The 22,838-nt window shown below is 48.4% G+C and overlaps 1 protein-coding gene across 1 annotated transcript in view; it reads right to left on the bottom strand.

Annotated features, from left to right (window-relative positions):
- Positions 1-10,258: 10,258 nt before the first annotated feature.
- Positions 10,259-22,838, bottom strand: part of LOC143383218 (liver carboxylesterase 1-like) — a 30,681-nt gene continuing 18,101 nt past the window's right edge. The window contains exons 10-15 of the mRNA XM_076837560.1: positions 19,223-19,363; positions 17,626-17,706; positions 17,317-17,464; positions 11,887-12,018; positions 10,762-10,834; positions 10,259-10,496 (exon numbers count right to left, since the gene is read on the bottom strand). Coding sequence (XP_076693675.1) covers positions 10,259-10,496; positions 10,762-10,834; positions 11,887-12,018; positions 17,317-17,464; positions 17,626-17,706; positions 19,223-19,363 — 813 coding nt within the window. The remainder of the gene's footprint in view (positions 10,497-10,761; positions 10,835-11,886; positions 12,019-17,316; positions 17,465-17,625; positions 17,707-19,222; positions 19,364-22,838) is intronic.

The raw sequence follows: 22,838 nt of genomic DNA on the forward strand, positions 1-22,838 counted from the left end.
GAGAAAGGGCAAAAGAGAAATCAGGCACTGAGCCCCACTTGGGGAGGTCAGAGGGCCCCCCCAACAGGTGTGTCTTAACATTCTAAGAAATCCTTGCACTCTGGAGAGGAAGAGCTTCCTGGACCCACCCGGATGTCTGCCTGCATTGGCCAGACCTGGGTCATGTGGCAGCCGTCACCTATACAGGAATCTGGGCAGGTACACGGTTGCCCTGCGCAGAATCAGGCTTCCCCAAGGGAAACCATGCAACAAACACAGGGAGGACATGGTCATTGCCTCCCTCTCTGTGACTTCCAGTATCTGAGAATTAGAGGGACCCTGTGGGTAGCACCATGGACTGAGACCTATCCTGGTCATTTATTAAAATGAGACCTTGTAAGGGATCTGCAACTTTGGGGACAAGAAGTAGCAACCACTTGCTTACACAGTGCCAGGCAAGTATCTGGAATGCCGAAGGTCGCCCCCCGCCCCCCGTGGGTGACTAGATCTTACATAGATGAGTGAGACAGGCCATCACATAACGTTGCAGAGAAATCAGGCACTGACCCCACCTGGGGAGGTCAGAGGGCCCCCCAACAGGTGAGTCTTAACATTCTAAGAAAGGAGAATAGCAAAGGTATGCGCGCAGAGGCATGAAGCACAAAGAGCCTGCATCATTTTCAGGTTGGAATGGATGAAGAAAGTAAGATCCAGAAGATGAAGGGCATCCTATGCTATAGTAGGGGATAACTTTCTCTAGGAGGCACAGGAAGCCACTGAAGGGTTTCAGATTTGCACAGCGATGTGATTATACTTGGGCATTAGATGGTGTATCCACCAGCGACCTCTGCACGACAAACCTAGACCCATGTATTTGGTTGATGCATCTGTGGGCCATCTAGGGAGTCCTGCTGGTCTGCACCAGGCTCAGCTGGTGGGTCCCCCAAGACATTTGCCTGTGACATGACCATGGACTGGACGAATCCATGACCACAGAAAGTCTAGTAATGTGCCCGTGTATTTTGAGCTGTATATTGTTTCCCCATAAGTGGTCCCTAGTCAGAGTGACACAGAGGGTGGACTGTGACATCATAAGAGATATATTTGATTTCTGCCTCCCCCTTCCCCTTTCCTGGCACACAACTCCTGAAACCCTTGCAACTCCTAAAGCGATGGTGTCTTTTTATATGCTAATGAGAGGGCTGATAACAGGGTGCTCCTAGGTAGCCCCAGAGTAGGGGCTTCTTGCCAGGGGGGTGCAATCATGTAATTAGGGGGCAGGAAGTTTCGGCCTCACCCCTGGACCTCCAGGGAGGAGAGAGGGGCTGGAGGTTGAGTTGATCAGCTATTGCCCCAGATTGAGTCAGTCGTGCCTACTTATGAAAGCCTCCGAAAAAATCCCAAAGGACAAGGCTTGGGGAGTGTCCGGGTTCCTGAGCACATGGAGCTGCTGGTGTGGTCAGACTTCCCAGGGAGATCATGTTCCACAGCCCTCCCCACACCCTGTCCTGTGTTTCTCTCCTCTGGCTATCCGTCTCTGTCCTTGGTAATGCCCTTTAAAACAAACTGGGATGCAAAGTGTTTCCCTGCGTTCTGGGGGACATTCTAACACATGGTCCGACCTAAGGAAAGGGTCATAGAAGCCACTGGCCAGCCAGTTAGAGCGCCAGGTCACTGCAGGCACAGGTTGCCCCAGGAGACCTAGGACAGTGCAGTTCTCCGCTTCTTGTTCCTAGTTCTCAGGAATGACTGGCGTGGGACGGAAGGCACTATCTTGAGATGTGGTGGGGTTTGCTGGCCAGAGCAGCCTGGGATCTGACCAAGTCCCTGCCAGAACCAACGCTCCTCAACAGTTTAGCTGTGTCATGATGCCCCAGTGTACGAAACCCAGGCAGGCTGCTTCCAGCTGTGATGACAGTGTGGCACACTGTGCCCCGGGCAGCTCTCCTGGGGAATGGCCTGCAGTCAGTCCTCGGTTTCTGTTGTTTCTTGCTGCCTGTCTGTAAGCAGTGGACCTGCCTCCTGTGGGTTGCTGCAGCAGGGTGTCTGTCCACCAGCCTCAGACACGTTGGCACCCAGTGCACCACGAACCCACTACACAGTTAAGGCTTGGGATTCATGTCTGGCATCTGACATGGGAAGGTCTCGTGAGGCTGAGTCCAGAATGCCCAGAATCTGACTCTAGCTCCTGGTAGATGGTGTCAGAATGGAAGTGAGTGGTGGGACATTCAGTTGGTGTCTGCTGGGGCATCTGGTGTAGGAGGTGAGGTATTGAGAGAGAGAGTTTGAGAAGAGAGAAGAAAGCAGTTGGCATTTCCTCCTTTATGACCAGCCCAAAGAGAGAGGTGAAGAATCGCTCATTTGCAGAGAAATGTGACAGAGAGTTTGCTGATCTATTTGGAGGTGCCCAGAACTGGATTAGTTCTGTCTTGGAAACCATTGGGCCAGAGGGCATTAATATCAGTTTGAAGGAGAAATGAGATTTGGGGAGTTCTCACTCACAGGCCTCTGTATGATTAGCACCCTGGATGCTGAAATAGACAAGAAGCCAGTCCTTATGCTGTCCCTGGCTGTGTCACCACAGGCATAACAACAGTATTGGTGATGCTACCCCAGGCCTTAGCTTGGCTGTGGTCCTGTTTCCCAAAGCAGGTGCAGCTGTATGGAAACCTACCACTAGAGGGCAGCAGAGAACCACCAATCAGGCCAGTGCCTCTGTCATAATAAGTCCCTTGACATTGGGGATCCAGACAGGCTCAGGGATATCAAGCAGGGTTTCTTCCAAAAGGGGTCACATAGACTTCTCCCGCCAGGGAGGGGGGGGCATAGCTGGTTCCTGGTACCCCCAGAGGCGGGGTGTTCTGCCTTTTTATGTCCTAGGCTTTCTTTGTTCTCCTGCCCTCTTCCTCTGATCTTTCTCTTTCCTGTGTGTGACTAGGCCCAGGAATGCTCGGCAGGGTGGCCTAAAGGTGGGAACCAGGTGGGCGGAAGAGGGAAGGGCAGGACACATTAATTAACAAGCTTCTACTCCATGTAGGGAGGGAAAATTCCCAGGACAGGTTACCTTAGTAACATCTGGAGCAGGGGCAGGTTTTTGATAAGGGTGGAGGAAGGGTTCCAAAGGAATTAACATTTCAATCCTTCAGGGGACAGTCTCCAACTGCCTGGACTCACTCAAAATTGGCCTCCTGGATCCGACCTGACTCGATTTACCCATCTACACTGACTGCCTGTCTGATTCTGGCTTCTGGCTTCATGACCTTTCGCTAGGGCACCAGGAAGATAAATCTGACCTTGGTCCCTACCCCAAGGAGCTCACGGTCTAACAGGAAAACTTCTGGTCACTAGCTACCTTAACTCTTCTTTTATTTGTATTGATGAATACAATTGAGCAGAGGCTCCCCCCCCCCCCCCAAATCACAGGGAGCCAGAGCCACCAGGATCTGAAAAGAGACAGTGCTTGTCCTGCTTCCTTGTACCTGCCGAGGGGCCTGGGACAGATCATCCCTTCTCCCCAGAGACAGATCAATAAAAGTAACCACGCCCTGCTCCAAGGAGGCCAGGAGATTAAAAGGAACTGCTGGTTATGGACATGGCCGCATGGGTCACCAAGAGGTGTGTGGGAGCTGGTTAGGACCAGATGGAGAGCCCCCTTCTTCCGCTCCGCTGCTCACACTCGCCCTCCAGGGGTGGAGGACGGTGGGACTGAGTGAGGCCAGGGAAGGAGGCTCTTTCCCAGACCCAGACCTGACAGGTCCCGGGACACCAGCCCCTTCTTCCATGGGGAATCAACTCCTGGTCCTTCTGCCTGAGACAGTCTCCAGAGCTTCCGCAGCCTTCCTGGGGTGAAAAAGGAAACCAGCGTGAGCTTCCCTTTGATTCCAGAAATGGGCTTAAAATAAAACCCACAAAAATGTCCAGGTCCCTGCCTGGATCACAGTGGCAAGGGCCACAACCAAGTTAAGATGGCGCCTGGCAGTTTCTTAGGAGGAGTGGTTTCTGAGCCAACTGCCAGCGAGCCATTAAAATGATAAGGATTCCTTAATGACTGACTGCTGTATGTTAATTAAGTGTATGTTAATTAAGTTAAACTGTGTGTAATTAGCTGGGTATATGTACCTCTGCAGTCCGGCAGAGAGGCGGTGCCTGCTACCTAGGGTACCGCTACTTTGAGTTCCCACTCAGTTCCCGCTGAGTTCACTCGCAATAAAGTCATTCCCGCTTCAGCCTTCAAGTTGCTTGTCATCTCCTAGTTATTTCGCCCAGCTGGACAACGGCACCACAGAAATCAGGATCAGGATGGACCAGGGACAGGGTACCTCTTAGACACTGACCCAGTGATACTAATGAGCAGCCAGGTGGGGACCTCAGCGCCAGGGATTTCTTCCTGCCCCTGCAGGGCTTGGCTTCTTAAATCCCTTCTGCATTTTCTTATCTCCAATCTTTCCCTTTTTTCCTTTCTTTCTCCTTCTCTCCCTTCATTTTCGTCTGGTTGGGTTGCTTTTTTTTTTTTGTCACAGCTTGGTTTAGATGAGGGCACAGCTCAAGCCACTCATTCCCGGGAGGTTTGGCTGGTCACCCTTTTTGCAAGGGAACTGTCTGTGATAGACATGTCAGAGCCCTGGGCCTCTGAGGGCTGCCCTGGGTGGGGGCAAGCGGTGTCTGACAATCCATGACGCACTCCGGAGCTAAGCGGAGAGAGGACCAACTGTGGGCAGATACAGAGGGACAGGCCACAGAGTGTGGTCAAGGGGGAGAGAGTCATCCCCGTGTGGAGAGGGGTCAACCTGGGGCAGAGTGGTTGAAAGAACCCTGTATGGGAGTAAGGGGGCCTTGGTTTGGCCCCAGTGGCTTGGTTAATGGCTTCTGGGGGGCTTTGAGCTGGTCCCCTCTCTGGGTGGCACTCTGTTCTCATTCTCTGTGGCCTAATAGACACAACTGTGCCCTTCCCAATCAACCTTACACTCGCTGTTCCCAGAGGCTGAGCAGCCTCCCTCAACAAGCACCAGTCACCCCACGGGGCCTTCTCCGTGGGACAGGTCACATACCAGAGGGAGCAGCTCCTGAGCAGTGACGGCTTTGGTCCTGAATACCCACCTTCCTCCTCCCCTGCAGGAGCAGCTCTGGAGTTGTGTTGGACCATCTTCTGTGGGTCCCCACTGGGACAGAGGACCAGCTGTCCTCCAGGAACCTGCTCGCAGCACACCGCTGGCTTCCCGTCTGTCTCTCTTTTCTCTTCTCTGAGTGCTTCCTGTGGTCACCTTCTCCCCCCAAATGGCCACACCCATATCCTTGACCTAGGACTGCACTTGAGTGGACCAAACCCAAGACTTCACGCTGGTCCTCGGTGACGCTGTTGTTGGGTGTGTCCACATCGAGGACTACCATGGCTTCTTAGTGAGTTGACCCCTTTGTCTAAGGAAATGTCCCTGTGGAACCCAGCTTTCCTTGGGGGTCTCTTGTGCTGCGTCTCTTCTGCCTCTTACTCTCAACACAGCTGTGTGCTTAGCTCTCTAGTTCCCCCGCAGGGGTTACAGTCCCGACAGATGAGGCCATTCCCCACGGCTCACAAGAAAGCTCAAGGGATTTTGCTACCTGCATGGTTGGGGTCTCTGCAAGGCAGGTCCAGCATGGCCTGAGAGAGCAGGGGAAGGACTGGCCCAGGGCTTTTGTTTGATTAGGGGACGGGGCTGTGGTGAGCTTTGGGAGGTTTGGATCTTTGGCTGGCACCAAAGGAGGAAGCACCAGCCTTGCCTATCAGCATTTCTAGATAAGGGGCAAGATGGGCGGGGGAGGGGCGAGCCTTTAAAGCTGTGGGCAGTCCAGTATCCAGGAGCAGAGTGGGCACCTCATTAGGCACCACCGGGTTGGTCTTGCTTTTAAAATCTAATCTAATAATCTCTTTTAATTGAGAATTTTAAAACATTTTCATTTCACATGATTATCGGTATGGTTGGATTAAAATCTGGTTTAACAGAATATTCTATGTGGTTCTGTGTTCTTGGTTCCTTTATTTCACAGTTTAACTGCTTGCTTTTGGATTGAGTGTTTTTAATGCTTCAATATTTTTCTATATTATTGAGCTGCAATTGCTTCCTTTTCTTTTTTTCTTTTTTTTTTTTTTGTGTGTGTGTGTGTATAGTATTCACCCCCAGCTCCCAAAAGCTCATGCCCATCTCACAATGAAAAATATATTTAGTTCCTTTCCCAGAGTTCCCACAGTCCTAACGGTTGTAGCGTTGCTCAAAAGTCCAGGTCCAAAATACATGTGAGACTCAAGACAAACTCTTAACAACGAGTCCCTGTAAATATTGAAAGCAAGTCACATGTCCACTGTAGACAGGAACAGAGTAACACTTCCATACTATAAGGGAAAATAGGGGCACAGGAAGACGAGATGGGACCAAAGCAAGACCCAGATTCAGCTGGGCAGACAAGCCCCGTAGCTCCATGTTCAGGATTCGGGGTACCTGGCATCCGTTAATCTCTCCCAAGAGCTGTGTCGCTTGCTCCTGTGGCCTTGTGGGTTGCAGCCCAGGTGGCCCCTCTTTTGACTCGTCTGAGTTTGCTTTCTGCGGCCCTCCTTGGTGGACACTCCCTGGTGCTGGCATTTCTTAATCCTGGGGCTTCATTCGTCTCACTTCATGCATTGCCCTCTCAGGGTCTCAGAGCCCTCAGGGACGCTGACCCTGCTACACTTTGCCTGGCCCCCAGGCCTTCCTTGGAAATCTTGGTGGGAGCCTCCACCACCCCCTAACTCCAGCATCCTGCATTCCTGCAGAACCAGCCTCCCTTGGATGATGCCATGCTCTGCTGCCATCTCAAGCAGCAGTCAGGCCTCTGGGGACCACGGTCACAGCAGCTTCTGAGTGCCTGGGTGGCTGAACAAGGTGAAACAACTTCTCAGGCACCCCTGTGCAAGCAGGGTGCTCCCATGGTCTCCTCTCAAAGGAATTTTTACATTTACATCCTTGAGTGTGTGGCCTTGCCAATTGCTGAGATGCCTGCAAGCCACCTTTCCTGTTGTCTCTGGGTAAAGTATCCACCATGTCTTTTAGTGGCTGCAATCTTTTTAAGAACCACACCTTCCTTAGCCCCAGTTTTACTTGAAGTTTTCTGGCCAAACTGCAAGTTTTTCAACTCTTTCTGCTCCTGATTATCATAATAAACTTGGCTAAAAGCTGCCAGCAATATCCATGTCACTGCCTGCATGCTATGCTGCTCTGACCCAAAGACCTGACAAGAACAAATGTAGAGGAAGAAAAGATTATTTGGGGGCTCACAGTTTCACAGGTCTCAGTCCAAAGATGGCTAACTCCATTCCTTGGGGCTCGAGGTGAGGCAGAGCATCATGGCAGAAGGATGTGGCAAAGCAGTTCAGTACCCGGCAATGAGGAAGCTGAGGCAGAGCATTCTGCTCACTAGGGACAAAATATATACCCCAAAGGCACCTACTGTCAGTCACCTACCTCCTTTAGTCACCCCCTATTTGCCTATAGTTACCACTCAATCCATATAAGTGGATTAAGCCATCGATTAGGTTACACCTTGCATAACCTAATCATTTTGCCTCTGAACCTTGTTGCATTGTCTCAAATGTAACAAGCCTTTGGGGATCATCTCCTATCCAAACCGTGACATTACCCATCCGTTCATGTAAGTTTTTCATAAGATTATTTTAAGTCTCCAGTCTGTTGGTTTCAACACCTCGGTTATCTCTGAATCTGGGACTGTTGTTTGCTTTATCTCTTGTTGGTGAATGTTTTCTTGCTTTGTGTGTGTGTGTTTACAATTTTTGGATTCAATGCTTTACATCATGTGTAAGAAAGCAGAAACTGAGGGCATTTAGGAGTAAAAACGAGGTGTCTTTGCTTCTTGGCTGATTGTGTGCGTGTGTGTGTGCATGTGTGTGTGTGTATGTGTGTACATGTGTGCACACTGTTACCTTGGATATCCTAAGTACACCACCAGCTTCAAATTCTTCCAGTGTGCCATTGAGCTCTGTTCTGTATCCCCTGCATGCAGGAAAGGTTCTGAAGGGGTTTAGAAATGTTTTGCTCCACACCTGCCTTGTGCTCCTGCCTACAGGGAAGGTCTCTCTCCAGACTTCTACTCTTCCTCAGCGGGAAAGTCCTGGGACTGGGTCTTTGCATCTGGGAATTGTTTCTCTTGCCCTGGTTGAGACTCAACCTTGGGGAGCCTGGTGTTCCCCTTGGGGATCCTGCCTCTCACCAGCACTCTTGGTGCGCCATATCGAGAGGTATAGGGCTTAACATTTTTCCTTTTGTTCGGCCTCAACAGGTGCTCACCAGTTCCTTAGGAGGGTCAGGTCTGCTGCCCTCTTCCTGGTGGTTGTTTTTGTTCTTTATGGGAGATAGGACCTGGCAGAGCTTCAGGCCTGCACCCTTGGAAGCAGGTTTTCTCTAGCCTTACTCCCCGTGCTCAGCCTTTCTCATGAGCACCACAGAGAAGTCCACGGAGAGGAGTCGGTCAGGTGTGTAGACTCTCCTTGGGTGTGTGGTTTGGTGATATTGCATTTCTGGATGCCAGGCCGGTTTCCTGGCCTATGTCTCCTCAAATCCTCAGAATCTCTAAAGTGTCTTTTTGGATGCAAATGATTGCTGGCACCCCCAGGTAGCTTCTGGAAGGTGCTGGTCTGTGGAAAGACAAAAACAGGGAAAGGGGGCTGGTTCATAAAGCCCCCCAGCCCCCAAGGGGAGAGGGACTGAAGGCTGAGCTGGTTACCGACCTCTGAGGGTCTCATCAATCATGCCGACATAAGGAAGCCCCCACACACGTCTGAAAGGGCAGGATTCGGGGAGATTCTGGAGAACTGAGTTTATGGAGGGTGGCACACAGAACCATGGGTACTCTGTGCTACGAGTACCCTGTGCTTCTGTCCCCATAGCTCACCTTCTATCTGTATCGTTTGTAATCTCCTTTACACACACACACACACACACACACACACGCTGAATTCCCTGAATTCAGTAAACTGCTTGAACAAACTAATCAAACTCAAGGAGAGGGTTTTTGGGAATCCCAATTTCTAGCCAGTCAGTAAGAAGTTCAGGTAAAAACCATGTGGAGTTGTGCCTGGCATCTGGAGGAGGGGGCAGTTTTGTTAGAGACAGCCCTCAGCCCATGGGATGTGACATCAACTCCAGGTCGATGGCATCAGAACCCAATTGAGTTAGAGGCGGCTCGGCTGCTGCAGAACTGCTTGCTTGATACATGGGGGAACAACCCCCCACACAGCTGGAGTCAGAAGGGATCTGGGGTGTGAGTGTATGGGGCAAGCTGGGGCTACTTTGGTTTTTCTACTCGAGTTCCGGGGATTTTAAACTCTCACATTAGGCCACATTTAGCCTTTAGCACTGGATTAAACCGTTTAGAATATTTCTATTCACACGTAGGACAACCAAATTCTCCTCCTGTCAATGGGAAATAAGCCAGCATTCATGTCCACCTCTCCTCCAAATGCTGTCTTCCTTTGGATTTCAGGGTGCCCATGTGCCTTGCCCCTTCAGCTCTCTGGTGCAGAAAGTTCTGATGCTGAGGACAATCCAGCTGTCCCCTGCTGCCAGGGTTGGAGTGAGACTCCTCAGAGCTCTGTGATCCTGGCAGAACCCAGCAGTCAGCCCTCAACTTCTGAAGGAGGCTGTTCTAGAATGATACTTTGAAGGTCTTGCTCTGGTGAGGTCACTGCTGAGACCTGAAGTGGTCCAGGGTACAGAAGGGCTCAGAAGAGGTTTTGGAGGGGAGAGTCTCATGGAGGGGCCCGGGTGGTGACTGTGTATGTCAAGGAGGGGACTGCAGAACTGTGGGACGGTCAGGAAGCCATGGAACTATGCCACAGGCTCACCGTGGCACCTCGCCTTCTCCACAGATAGTTCCAAATCGAGGAGGGAGACCCTCCACACTGACCATCCCAGATCCTATTGTTGGAAGTTGTTGGGGGTCTGTGACATGAGGCAGGTCCAGAGTCCCATACTGCTGGACTGGGCAGGTCCAGAGGATGAACTACCCCAATAGAAGTGAAGCCTTCCTATCTCCTGATGGTGCCTCTCTCTGCAGACTCTGAGGAGGAAGGTCTCATCTCTAGCTCCAGTCCCAGAGACTGATTTGATAGCAGGAAGAACATTTATTTCACAAATGGAGGTCATAAGCAAAACCATTCCCCCTCCCCGGTCTTTGCCCAGCCCAGCCCACAATTCTCCAGCCTCTCAGAATCCACACTTGTTTTGCCCCTGGGGTTCTGGGAGGGTGGCACACACAACTATGAGTACCCTGTGCGTCTGTCCCTCTTACACAGCTCTCTTCTCTGGCCAGTGGCGTTCATACACTCCTGTCTTTCGTGAAGCAGCTGTCCTATTCTCCCAGACTTAAGTGTGGTCCAGAAAACCACTTCCCTGTGTTTCAGCCCCATGGCTGCCTTGGTTTTGGGGCCGATCTTCAGGTACTCTTCTTTCTGGCTATACTCTGGCCAGTGGGGGAGTCCTTTTCCATTGGGGTTCCTGAGAACAGAACCAAATAAAAATTACCCAAAGCTACTTCGTGGTCCGAACATTTCTCTGAGATCTTTCAGGGACCCCCTGGACTTTCTCTGCTTCCAGAAATAGGGAACTCTCCATCTCTTGGGGCAGCCTGTAAGTTCTCAGAGCACCACCATCACAGTTCTGGGGTCTATCACTCCCACTTTCACCTCTTCCCAAAGGATAGGCCCCACCCCATGCCGCCCACCACCTACCCACCCTGCTCCCTCTTTGCCACCAGCCTCACCCATGGCGAGCAAAATTGCCCCAGAATTTCATCACCATCTTGCTGAGTTTGGTCTCCTCTTGTGAGGCGCCCCCTGTTGGTGAAGAAGGAAAAAAAACGCTTTGACTGCATGGGCCAGCAGCAGCACCTTGTGGAAAATGCAGGACATGCATCTGAGGGAGGAGGATCATGAGTTGAGAGCCAGCCTCAGCAACTTAGCAAGACTCTCAGCAACTTAGCAAGACCCTGTCTCAAAGTGAAATATCCAATATCCAAAGGGCTGGGGATGTGACTCTGTGGTCAAGTATCCCTGTGTTCAGTCCCTGGCGTGCACACGCACACACACACACACACACACACACCCCTTGAGTAAAGGACTCAGTCATGGGCACGCAATTCATCGGGAAGCTGATTGCCTCTGTCTTCTGCTCATATCCTGTCCTTCCGCACTCAAGGTCCAAAAGTCACCCTGGGGTTTCCTCTATCTTGTAGGATTTCTAGCTCTTGGGTTATTTCTTAATCTCCTGTGTGCATTCACATTTCCAGAGAGTCTGAAAAATATCAGACATGCTAAGAGCCTAAGGAGTCACCTGACTGGGAGACGCCTGGTGTGTCAGGAACAGCCAGGAGGTGGGTCACAAGTCATCTGCAACTGCTGAGTTCACATATCAAAGACATTTGTGAAAAGTTTTTAAAAAATATTACATTATTACTATTTTAGTATTATTTTACTGGTCTAAGTAGAATAGATGACTTTTAGATACATACATAGACAGTTACATTTAACAGTGGATTTGAAGTCATCACCAGTTTTAACCTCATCCTTCCTCACACTCTAAGATGCCTTTTAAAGTGGAAATCAAGCAGCAGCACTTTTATTATAAAGGAGGGCCCTGCAGGTGGACCACCACCTCTCTCACTGATGACCCAGGTCAGGATTCTGAGAGTCACTCTGGCTCAGGACACATGCACATACCTCCTCCTTGCATAGTAGCAGGAGAGAGGCTGGGAACTGCCCTTGTAGCTCAGCCCTGTTCCAGTGAGTCAGAAGCTCAGCCTGGGACAGCAGAAGTTGCTCAAGGCCACCAAAGCAACACTGGAACCCAGGCCTACTGACCATAAGCTTGCAGCCAGCACAGCCGTTACCTTTTAAAAATGGCATCCCAAAGACAGAGTAGACGTCGTCCCCATGGTCTCCTTCCACCGACTTGGGTCTCATGTCTGATACGAAGCTCGGGCGATACTGAAACTCATACATGTAGGTGATGGCTCCAGCATCTGAGAAGACACGGATTTGTGCACAGTTCACATCACCAGACACACAGCTGGTGTCTCAAGGTCTCTGGCTGTGCAGGAAACCCCTGGGTGCCAGCCTGGGACAGGGACAGAGCTCCTGGAGAGCCCAGGGACTGGCCTCCGGCTGCAGAGGTGGTCGAGGTGAAAATGATGTGGGCCAGCTGTTGCTTGAAGGAATGAATGTGGACGCCTTGGGTGGATCCACTTAAAATCTCATTATAGGGACATTGGTCCCATCCACATAAACCCCGTGGCCACCGACACATTCACACACAAAACATCTCTATGTGCCCAGTTTACTCTGTGCATCGTCGAAAACAGACTCGTGCCCATTTGTTTCAAGAAGATGCTGAACCTGGTTGTTGTCTCCTGTTCTGCCTAGTTTTGAACATTTCCAGTGATTTTTGCACCTACTCAGAGAAGAAGGAAGCAAAAACCAAGTGGCTTTTCTGAAAGTGAGGATATTTAAACCCAAACACAGGGAGAAAGAGAAGCATGCACCTGTGCGTCTCAGGAAACTGCAAAGTGAGGGGTTTCATACTTCTGTCACCTCGCAAATCTCACTTCCTTTCTCACCCCGGGTGCATTAAGGTGACAAGATGGTGGCAGGGAAGAGATGGGGTCAGGGAGTGAGACCCTGCCTCTCTCCTGACCTTTCTTCTTCTCTGCCTTTTCATCTACCACCAAGGCCCCTGTCCAAGCTCCAAGAAGATTCCAGTTCTCCTTCTCATTGGGTCATCTAAGCCACCAGTCCCTGGTCCTTCAGGACAAACCCAGGGACCCTCCAGCCTGGAGACCTCAGCAGGTTGCATTGGTCATCATGTTCACAGAGGAGGGGTCACTCTAATTGGGCAAGGGTGAGGCCCTAAGTTAGGCTGGTAGAGAAACGTGAAGCCTTTCTCCACTTGGTTACAGCAAGAAACTTAGAAAATGCAGGAAAAATAAAATAAAATAAAATGAACAGTGGGGTAGGGAGGGGAGCATGGGAAGAGTAGATGAATTCTCCACAGGGAAGAGGGCTGGGAGGGAAAGGGAGGGGGCAGGGGATTAGCAAGGTTTAGTGGAATGTGATGGACATCATTAAACAAAGTGTGGAGACTCGAATTGGGGGTCAACATACTTTTTTTTTTTGAGCAGATAACAATATTTTCATTGAAGACTATTTCAGTCTTTCCTAAGGTAACATTTAATAGAAGTCTATAAGATGAGAAAGAACTAACAGAGAAAAAATTAAGCTAGATAGAAAAACACTTCCTTGGGGGCAGATAGCATTGATGGCCCCAATTCTTAACTATAACAAAACCACACCAATACACAGAAATGGCAGAACCCTCCTAACTTGGGCAGGACAAGCCTCCCTTTCTCTGCTTGTAATGCTAGGTTTGGCCAGTGGAATATAGCCAATGCAAATTAATTAAAATCATTTTCTGTACAAAAAAATTAAACAAGAGCCAGGTGTGGTGGCACAGGCCTGTAATCCTAGCAGCTCGGGAGGCTGAGGCAAGAGGATAGTGAGTTTAAAGCCAGCCTCAGCCCCTGAGTTCAATCTCGGGTACACAAACCAACCAACCAAACAAATATTAATATTTAAAGTCAATGAGAACCGAAGACTTAATTGTGTGCTTATACGGTATGTCTTGTCCTGTTAGTTGCCTGTGATGTGCACTAAGAACCTGCCCCAGGATGGTAAGGAAGACTCTTGGGCTACACGGAGGCCAACCCCAGCCTGAACAGCTTGCCCTGGGAAGCCCAACAACACTGCGGGGAGTGGTGTTCTGAGGCATCTGTCAGAGGATCACTGTGTCATGGGTGGACTTGCAGTCTTGCTGTAATACACATCAGTCATGCTGGAGAACAAAGGGACGGTCAATGTGACTATGATGACACTAGAGAGGGGAGGCACAGTGGGTTCCGTCGGAACCGTTGAATGTCTAAGGCTTCCGTGAAGTACATTTGACAAAGTCCCATTTCCAGTGTTGACCATCAAACTACAGGTCAGACAGGTACAAGTCCTTAGGTTCTCAGAACCCAAGTCTGCAAGATCAGAGAACCATCCAGACTCCCCAAGAATTTCCCCATGTGTCATGGCAGGAGGTATACGAAGATGTCACTCAGTCTTCTTACTAGGGATGCTACTCTCCATTTCTTGTTTATGAGGCAAAGTAGACTTCTAGGCAGATACCATCAGATCAGGAATAAAGAAGGTCTCTTTTCAGTGAAGAACTTTTCCATGGGTCTCACAAATGGATCGATTTCATGAGGTTCACCTTTCCTTCTCACTTCTGTCCAGAAAGAACTCTTGGGCACAAACTCGGCTACTGTACCGCACAGCTCTCGCTTTGGAGTCCAGCACAATCTCTCAGACCACGTTGGAGTAAGAGTGCCTGCGACCGCTCACGTGGCCCACCCATGCTGGCTACAGAAGGCACCATCACTAGGCGCCAGGTGCCGCCATCACAACATACTTTATATACATATGAAAAATGTGGTATGAAAAATTGGGGTAAATATGAACATTAAGAATTGTTATGCAAAGAAAAACAAAGTACATTATAAAGGCACAAATCGGCATGAACATACTTTATATACAGAGATATGAAAAATTGTGCTCTATTATTTGTGTAAAAAGAATAGTAATGCATTCCTCTGCTGTCGTGTATTTTAAAAAAATAAAATCAATAAAAGATAAAAAATTTAAAAAAATAAAATGAACCCCCCAAATCACTTATAATTCTACCAATCATTTAAGAAAATCCTCTTTTGATATTTTAGTGCAATTCCCTTTTATGTGTATAAAATTGGGATAATATGTTATTTTGTAATATGTTATTTTGTAATACACTGTAATCACTTCTTTACATCATTAAATATTCATCCATAAAATGATTTCCAGTAGAGGTTATCTCAACATGAGGATGTAGAATAGTTTAAATAAATTATTTAAATAAATTATTATGGCCCTTTCAGCCCCCATCACTGAGGTTTAGCAAAAAGTGACCTTGGGAACAAGTATCCTTCTATATAATCCTCTCGTGAAACAGCATCAAGGTCAAGCTTATTGAAAGAAGAGGTGAACTTTGCCTTTGCTACTCACATACTTTAGAAAGGATCTCAGGACCTAACCATAGAGGAAAATTTGCTGGATGAGAGAACTTATTTTCGGCAGCACGCTGCCCAGAGATTCATTTATTCTCTCTCCCTCTGTAGGGAAGGCTTATGGGATTTGCAGCACTAATTTTATTAAAATTTTTTTTTTAGTTGTACATGGACACGATACCCTTGTTTTATTTATTTATTTATATGTGCTGCTGAGGATTGAACCCTTTGTCTCACACGTGCTAAGGCAAGTGCTCTACCAAGGAGCTACCACCCTTACCCCTATTTTTAATATTTAATTCCAAGTGATAATGGAATACTAAGAAGTCCATAGTCTTCAAGGGGTTTGGTGGTGTCACATACCTGTAATCCCAGCAGTCTGGGAGGCTGAGGCAGGAGGATCGCAAATTCAAAGCCAGCCTCATCAACTTAGAGAGGCCCTAAGCAACTTAGTGAGATCCTGTCTCAAAATGAAAGTTGAAAAGGGCTGCAGATGTGGCTCAGTGGTAGAGCACCCTGGGTTTGATCATTAGCACCAGGAAAAAAAGAAGGAAAGAAATCTGCATTTGAATACACTGGAAAGCAATTTTGCAATATGTATCAAGAGCTTTAAAATGTTCCTGTGGTCCAGTTTAGTGACTAAGACTCAATCATAAAAAAAATAGAAGACATATGATTAATCATTTATGCACATAAGGGTCTGCATAATACTATTGTCACATCACAGTACAAGCAGTCAATAGGATAGAAATTGGAGGTTTTACGTACCTGATAATAATATATATTTTCACGGATTTTCATTGACATTGAGGAAATCTCCCAAATACAGTGCTTTCTGATCAAAATAACTATATAAATTAATTTTAAACTATATGTAAGATGTAGAAAAATTATTAGAAGATAATATAGAAAAAGTTTATAGCAGATGCCTCTGAGTAGAAGACTTCTAAGTGATATCTGGTTTCCTCTCTTCAAAACTTTCTACAGTCATAACATACGAATTTTATATCCAGAGGTGCTCTTTTGATCGGGAAGAATGAGACAAATACAATAAATGAAAGCTGACCAAATCCATGTAGTCCTGGTAAATCCCTGAACTCAAAAGTCCTGAAATCTCAGAGCAAAGATACAAGCCCAGCATGAGCGGAGCCCCATGACTCGCAGGTGGGGACATCACAGATCAGACAGAGTGGCAGACACACCTAGGTTCATGGAAGGGCAGAAGAGCTTCCTGGGAGCCCCCAGGAGGCGGAAGTGGATTTGGCACATGTACTGAGGGGCGCTTGGGCAGATGTTAGATCCGCTGTTTTTTTTTTTTTTTTTTTTAATGATGCTTATAAAGCACTGAATTTGAAAACGCTTGCATCATGGGTCGAGAAGTCAGGACCAGGGAAACATTTCCTGGCTTGCAGATTAGGTGGATGCAGGTTGGTAGGAAAAGAAAGGTCCTGTGAGGCTCTTCAGTTGCACCCAGAAGGAGGGCCTGCTTCTCAGAGCTCCCCAGAGCCACAGGACCCTGGGAGGCATCGCTGGACGGGACGTCCTCCATTGGCTTCTGTGTTAGTTCCCTCCCTGTTGCTAAACCAAACATGGGACACAGCTGACTTATCAGGAGGCAGGACCCGTCCTGGCTCATGGTTATAGCTCATAGTCATTTGGCTCCGTTGCTCTGGACCTGCAGCAGCAGGGGACACCATGCCTTTAGGTGACAGAGGAGGCCTGTTCACCTCATGCCACTCAGGAAACAAAGAGAAAGTCTGGGGTCCCACAATCTCCTTCAAGTCCAAGTCCCTGGGGACCTAACTTCATTCAACTAGGCTGTCCCTTCTAAAAGTTCCCCCTTGTCCCAATGTTCCCATTGGCTGTGACCAAACCTCTAACACATGGGCCTTGGGGGACATTCAAATTTGAACTATCAAAACTGTTATCTTCTTCCTGCCTCCCTTCCTCATCTCCCCACTAGTGTTTTCCAGGATCACCTCCCAAATAAACTCCTTGCATTTGAACCTTTTTTTTTTTCCGTTTGCTACACCAAACAGGAGCGCACCCTCCCCCTGGGCCACGTGGAACCCGCCCTCAGGCCTGAACTTCACAGATTCCACATCTGTCTGTGCTGGAGCCGGGTAGATCCCACATCAGGCTGGTGAGTCCACTTCCCTCTCCCACTCCACCTCTGGGACTCACCTCTGTGGCCACGGGCCGTAAGCACAGTCGGGACACAAAACATGACATCTCCCATCAAGTCCAAGAACTGGTCTTTCTTTTTGGCAGGGTCCTCTGTGTCTCCTAGATACTCGGTGATGGCATCAGTAGACTGTTTCTCTGAAAGGTTCTGAAATCATCAATAAAGTGACCAGCCAGCAAGGAAGGCCCCATTGATAGCGGACACCGGATCCCACGCTTTGCTCTGCCTTGGAATTGATCTTTACTTTGGAGCAAGCCCCCAGCCCTTCTTTCTTTCTTAACCAACCCCCACGATTCCTAGACTCTTACAACAAGTGGGAAGGACTTCAACAAGAGTTTCGTGGCCATCTTCTGGTCTAATGTTTTTTCAGAGAGCGGATAGCCCATCGCCTGTTGGGGGGAAACATGGCTTAGCGTTTGTGAATCATCAGGAATTAAGGAAAAGAACCAAACGGGACAAACAACACAGCAGGGCAGAATGAAGGTCCTTTGGCCCCTCTCCGAAGGGTGTAGGTCTTTGATGCATTAAACAAAATAAATGAATCAAATGAACTTGTACCTAGAAAGTCAAGGAGTGCAAAGAAGATAAACAGATGTTTAGGAGAAGCTGTCCTTGCTATATAAATATGTCTTTATCTTTATGTCAACCTCTGTCTATCGGCTAGAACCCAGCCAAGGGTCAGCCCAGAGAGGGCAGGTGCTGGCCAGGCGAAGGCTGAAGTAGAGGGTTTAGGGACCGAGGGGAAAGATCACACCTCTGCAGGCTCAAGAAGCCAAAATCCGCCGTGAGGGTTTGTCCTTTAGGCATAACCTCTGAAATCCTTCCGAAGTGAGAAGTGTAGAACTCTCAGCATGTGACAATCCTGTCTGACCTCTACACTGACCCAACTCGAGCCTGGCTGCTAGTGGCTTAAGGACATGTCCTAGGAGGACCCCAGCCCTCTAAAATGCCTGCCTGGGAAAGCCCAGGGCTTCCAAGTGAAAACATTGTTTTTCTCCAGCCAAGCAGGCCCCCAGACCCTCTTTGAAGGCATTTACCTTACAAAGTTTGCAATTATCAATTCTTTCTCTGTCCTTCGAGATATAAATATCCCATACAGAACTGTTTCCTCAAGGACCTGAGAGCATTTAAAAAAAAAATCTTTTTTTGAAGTCACTTTGAAATGTGAACCTTTGAGGGCATCAGTCTTGAGCCCTCCTCTAGTCCTGGTAGAAGGATAAGCCGTAATCTCCGTGGGGGCCTTACTGCAGCTGAGCCTGGATCACCAAATGCCACAGGTGAGCCGGGTGATGCACCCCCACCCACAGTGCCTCCCCGCATCCCAGACTTGAGACATTTCCAGTCTTTGCCCTCAGGGAATTGGCCCCACTGAGAGCTTATTACTGAAGAAACCTTGTTCCATTTGCTTTCAACTGGTTTATCTTTAAGAAAAGCCTCTTCCCTTTCAGAAGCCAGTTTCAACTGGAAGAGAAGCAAGTTTCTCTGACTCTGTCCATGTGGGGCCTGGGAGCACACGGGTGACCTATGGGCCCATGAGTCCAAGCCCAAGGTGGAAAGGGCTGGCCCAGATCTCACTCTTTGAACCCCCCGGCTCCTTCCTCTTCCTAAACATACTTTGCTTTTTAGTTTATTTATTACAGTTATTGTCTCTACTCTGGCTCTCCCACCTGGACAAGCGGGGATTCTTTAATAGGAAAACAATCAGTGTTTGAAGGGAGAGGTTGCCGGGGCTCTGGCACCCCAGGGTCAGTTGGGGCATCCCAGGAAATGTTGACGCTGGCAATGGGGACAGTTGCTCTGAATTCAGAGGAAGAGATTTGAGACTGGGGAACTCAGTGGACCAGAAGTTGGAGGGAAGATAGGTGGTCAGGGGTCCATCTGTTGAAGTGGCTTATATGTTCTCACCTTTGGAATAAACCAGCCAAATTCATGCTTGTTGACTCCCAAGATGTAGGGGACTGTGTTGAAATTCTTTTCAGCCAAAATCGCCTCAGGGTCCTTTGGTAGCACCATCCCATCAATCACAGTTGTGAGGAAAGGGTATCTCTAGGGAAGAGAGCAGGTCATGTCTGTGATTCTCCCATCCCCCTCTGCCTGTCTGAGGGCCAGGCCAGCCCCATGAACCATATATATGGCCATTGGCAGTGGCAACAGAAATGCAGGCTCCTAATAAGGTGAATAAGTCTCTGATAGGATAGAAATTAGTAGCATTGAGAAGGTGACAACTAGTTGGGGGACAGAGATATTTACTCAAATTGAAATATTTACAGGTTATTTATTTATTTGGGTATAAGAGATTGAAGCTAGGGGTGCTTAACCACTGATCCATATTCCCAGCCCTTTCTAATTTTTTTTTTTTTTTTGAGAAAGTCTCACTAAGTTGCTTAGGGCCATGCTAAATTGCTGAGTCTGGCCTTGAACCTGCAATCCTCCTACCTCAGCCTCCCAAGTCACTGGGATTACAGATATGCGCCATCGTGCCCAGCCAGGTTGGGTATTCTTTATCTAAGTTGCTTACAGCCAGAAGTCTTCCTGATTTTAGAGATTCTTTTTATTTTTGGAATATTGCATAATTGGATATCTTAGAAATGGTACTCAAATCTGAACACACTATTTTTAACATACCTGGAATTACACCAGGACTTGTCACATGAGGGCATGTGTGAGTTCAGCCCTCAAAATATTTTGGAGCATTTTAGATTTCATATTTTCAGCTCAGGGATGCTAAACCTATCATACATAGAGAGATATATGCTATATAGAGATAAATACACATACACACTTAAACCTATCTATCATTCAATTTGAAATGTGCATATATTTCTATTTGTCTGTCTGTCTGTCTTTATATCTCTCTGTTGATCTGTGTCATTCTTGGAGAAAAGGAGGAGAGTAAAATACCATGTCCCTGAAATGCTCCTTTATGTTCCCAAGAACCCGGCCACGTCCAGGGAACAATGAGAGCAGGTCAGACGCCTAGATAATATGACCTTGAAGGATGCTGACTGGCTCTCACACATGCTAGGAATTAGGGCCCGTGAGTGTTCTCTGTGGAAAGCTGCTTACTTGCATGCATGCCAAGTTCCTTGGGAGGCTGGTCATCCAAGGGACAAGTGAAGTGAACGACGCCATTGCTCTGTAGCCCAACCTACGAAACCCCTCTCCCTGAGGTCACTGACACAGAGCAGAGCACTGTGAAGGTGGTCATCCACCACTGGACAAAGCACCCTGAGGGCTGGATATGCCCTGTCCAGCCTGTCACCACCAGGCCGTCCCCCTGAAGGGTCTTCAATAAGCTTTCTGTCTCGCACACCTTGTGGGGTATTTTCTTTGTCTCTTGGTGACCTATTCTGCTGTCCTAGACAGCTGCGCTGTGGACCAGGCACACCCTCTGTGGTTGCTTCTTGTTATTCACAGTAGTTGCGTTCTGTAAAGTGCCGTGAATCCTGGATCGGTGGATACTGAGCCAGAGCTCCACAGGGAAATAAGGACCAAGGTTCCTATGACGCCCGTGGACTTTGTTTTATGTGTAAGTCTCTGGTTTAAGATGCTTTAGATCACAGATTTCTCACAAAGAATTAGTTATGTGTATATTAACTTATAATAACACACCAGGCAGGAAGGGATTAACATCTCCCTGGCCCTGGGTCACCCACATGCAAATTGCTTTGTCTTCAGCCTCCCAACCATGCTGTCCAATACCGGCTCTTAATGTTCTTCCTTCCTCATTTCACGAGTTCCCAGGTTTAGCCTCTTCTTCACCCAGATGTTATATTAGCACCTCCCAGGATGGCCTCACCTGCAGAGAGGCAGGCTCAGGGATGCTCTGGAAGTGCTGCTCCTGGTGCATGGCCAAGAGCACCACAGCCCAAGGCTGAACTGAGCTTGTCTGTCACAGGTTTTACTCCCCAAGGCACCCAGCCAAGGAACACCAGGCAGCGCATCTGCACTGTGCGAGTGGGCATTTTAAACAGAGAAAGTACTAGCAAAAAGCACCAACATGCACAAAACAACAACAACAACAACAAAACACACAACTAGCATGAAATAGATCGCACTAGTTAGGACAGAAGATGAAACAAGAAGACACGATTGTTTTGTTTGATTTCAGATGGGAACATGTCTATCATGTGGCTCAAACTTTTAGCACTCTGCATCTATCTGTAAATAACCACCAAAGTGCTGTGAGTTTGATTTTGCAAATAGGAGAATTCACAAGGACAGAATTGATGATTAAGGAGGATTGACTCTCTCTCCCTCCCACCCCCCTCCAACCTCTCTCTATTTTGTGGTACTAGGATGGAATCCAGGGCCTTATACAGGATGGACAAGTGCTATATGACTGAGCTACATCCCCAGACTTATCTCGCTATCTACATTTATTTTTTAAATATTTATTTCTTTGCAAAAGCTTATGATGAATAGTTTGTGCGGTGTTTGCTTTCTTGCTGTCTAACTGACAACATTGGGCAAACATCTTTTCTATGCCTTGGAAAATTATCCATCTCTATTTAAACATGAGTTTTCATGCAACAATTTTCTTTGTGCAGGAGCAGAGTACCTGGCCCTCAGGATGTCTCCACTAAATGAAATACCATGAGTTAAAGAATCCAGGGTGACTGATGTTACGTTGATAAATTTCTTAATTTTCTGATTTACCTTTGCTGCAAAATACAGGGTCACAGTCAAGTGGATGCACATGTCACCACCTGGGAAGCTGGCTCTGGGTACCATTATGTCATACTCAGTCACCAAGGTGTAGCTGTGAAGAGCCTGGGTCCTGGAGCTGAACCCTGGCTCTGCAACCTATTAGCTGGTAACTTGGAAAAGTAATCTCCCCTCGTGGGTCACTTGGTTTTCTCATCTAGGAACCCACAGGGAGTAAAAGACAGAACACACGCAGTGTGTGAGCTTGCCAAAGTCCCTGTGCTCACGGAATGCCCCGGGGCAGGGTTAGACAGAGGGCCTCCACAGGGCACCTTCTCTGCCACCCTGGGACACATCACAGGCACTCGGACACTCAGATAGGCTTCCAAGGCCAATTCGATGGAAGGAAGCCAATCTGTTTTGCAAACAAAGCCAAGAAGGGAGAGGACAGCTTTATAAAGAAAGGCAAGTCTGGTGACACCAGGGGGTGTGAAAGCCAGGACCGAAAGAGGAATAGAAAGTGGTCCAAATCCAGAAGACAGACCTGAGGCCCTACGGGGACAGCCTGTGTGGGGACAGTGACATCAGCAGCAGTGGGGACACAGTAATTGCCACCGTTTTCCACTCCTTGGCTGCTGCTGGTTCCTTGTGAGGCCGCAGCGTGGGTCAGAGAACTCAGGGCATCCCCGTTTCCCTCCCTTCCTCTTGGAGCTCACAGGACTCCAGCCACTGCTCTGGCCCTGGCCTAAGGCACCACGAGGCTCCCTTGGCCCTCAGAGGCCGGGCCTCTCAGCCGGCTTCCTGTGCCTGCTCTGCCCCTCCTCTGCTGCTTCTAGCTTGCAGAGGAAAAAAAGTCAAAGCTTCTAGCTTTTAC

Source organism: Callospermophilus lateralis, chromosome 18, assembly GCF_048772815.1.
Source record: "Callospermophilus lateralis isolate mCalLat2 chromosome 18, mCalLat2.hap1, whole genome shotgun sequence".
In the NCBI taxonomy this organism is placed as follows: domain Eukaryota; kingdom Metazoa; phylum Chordata; class Mammalia; order Rodentia; family Sciuridae; genus Callospermophilus; species Callospermophilus lateralis.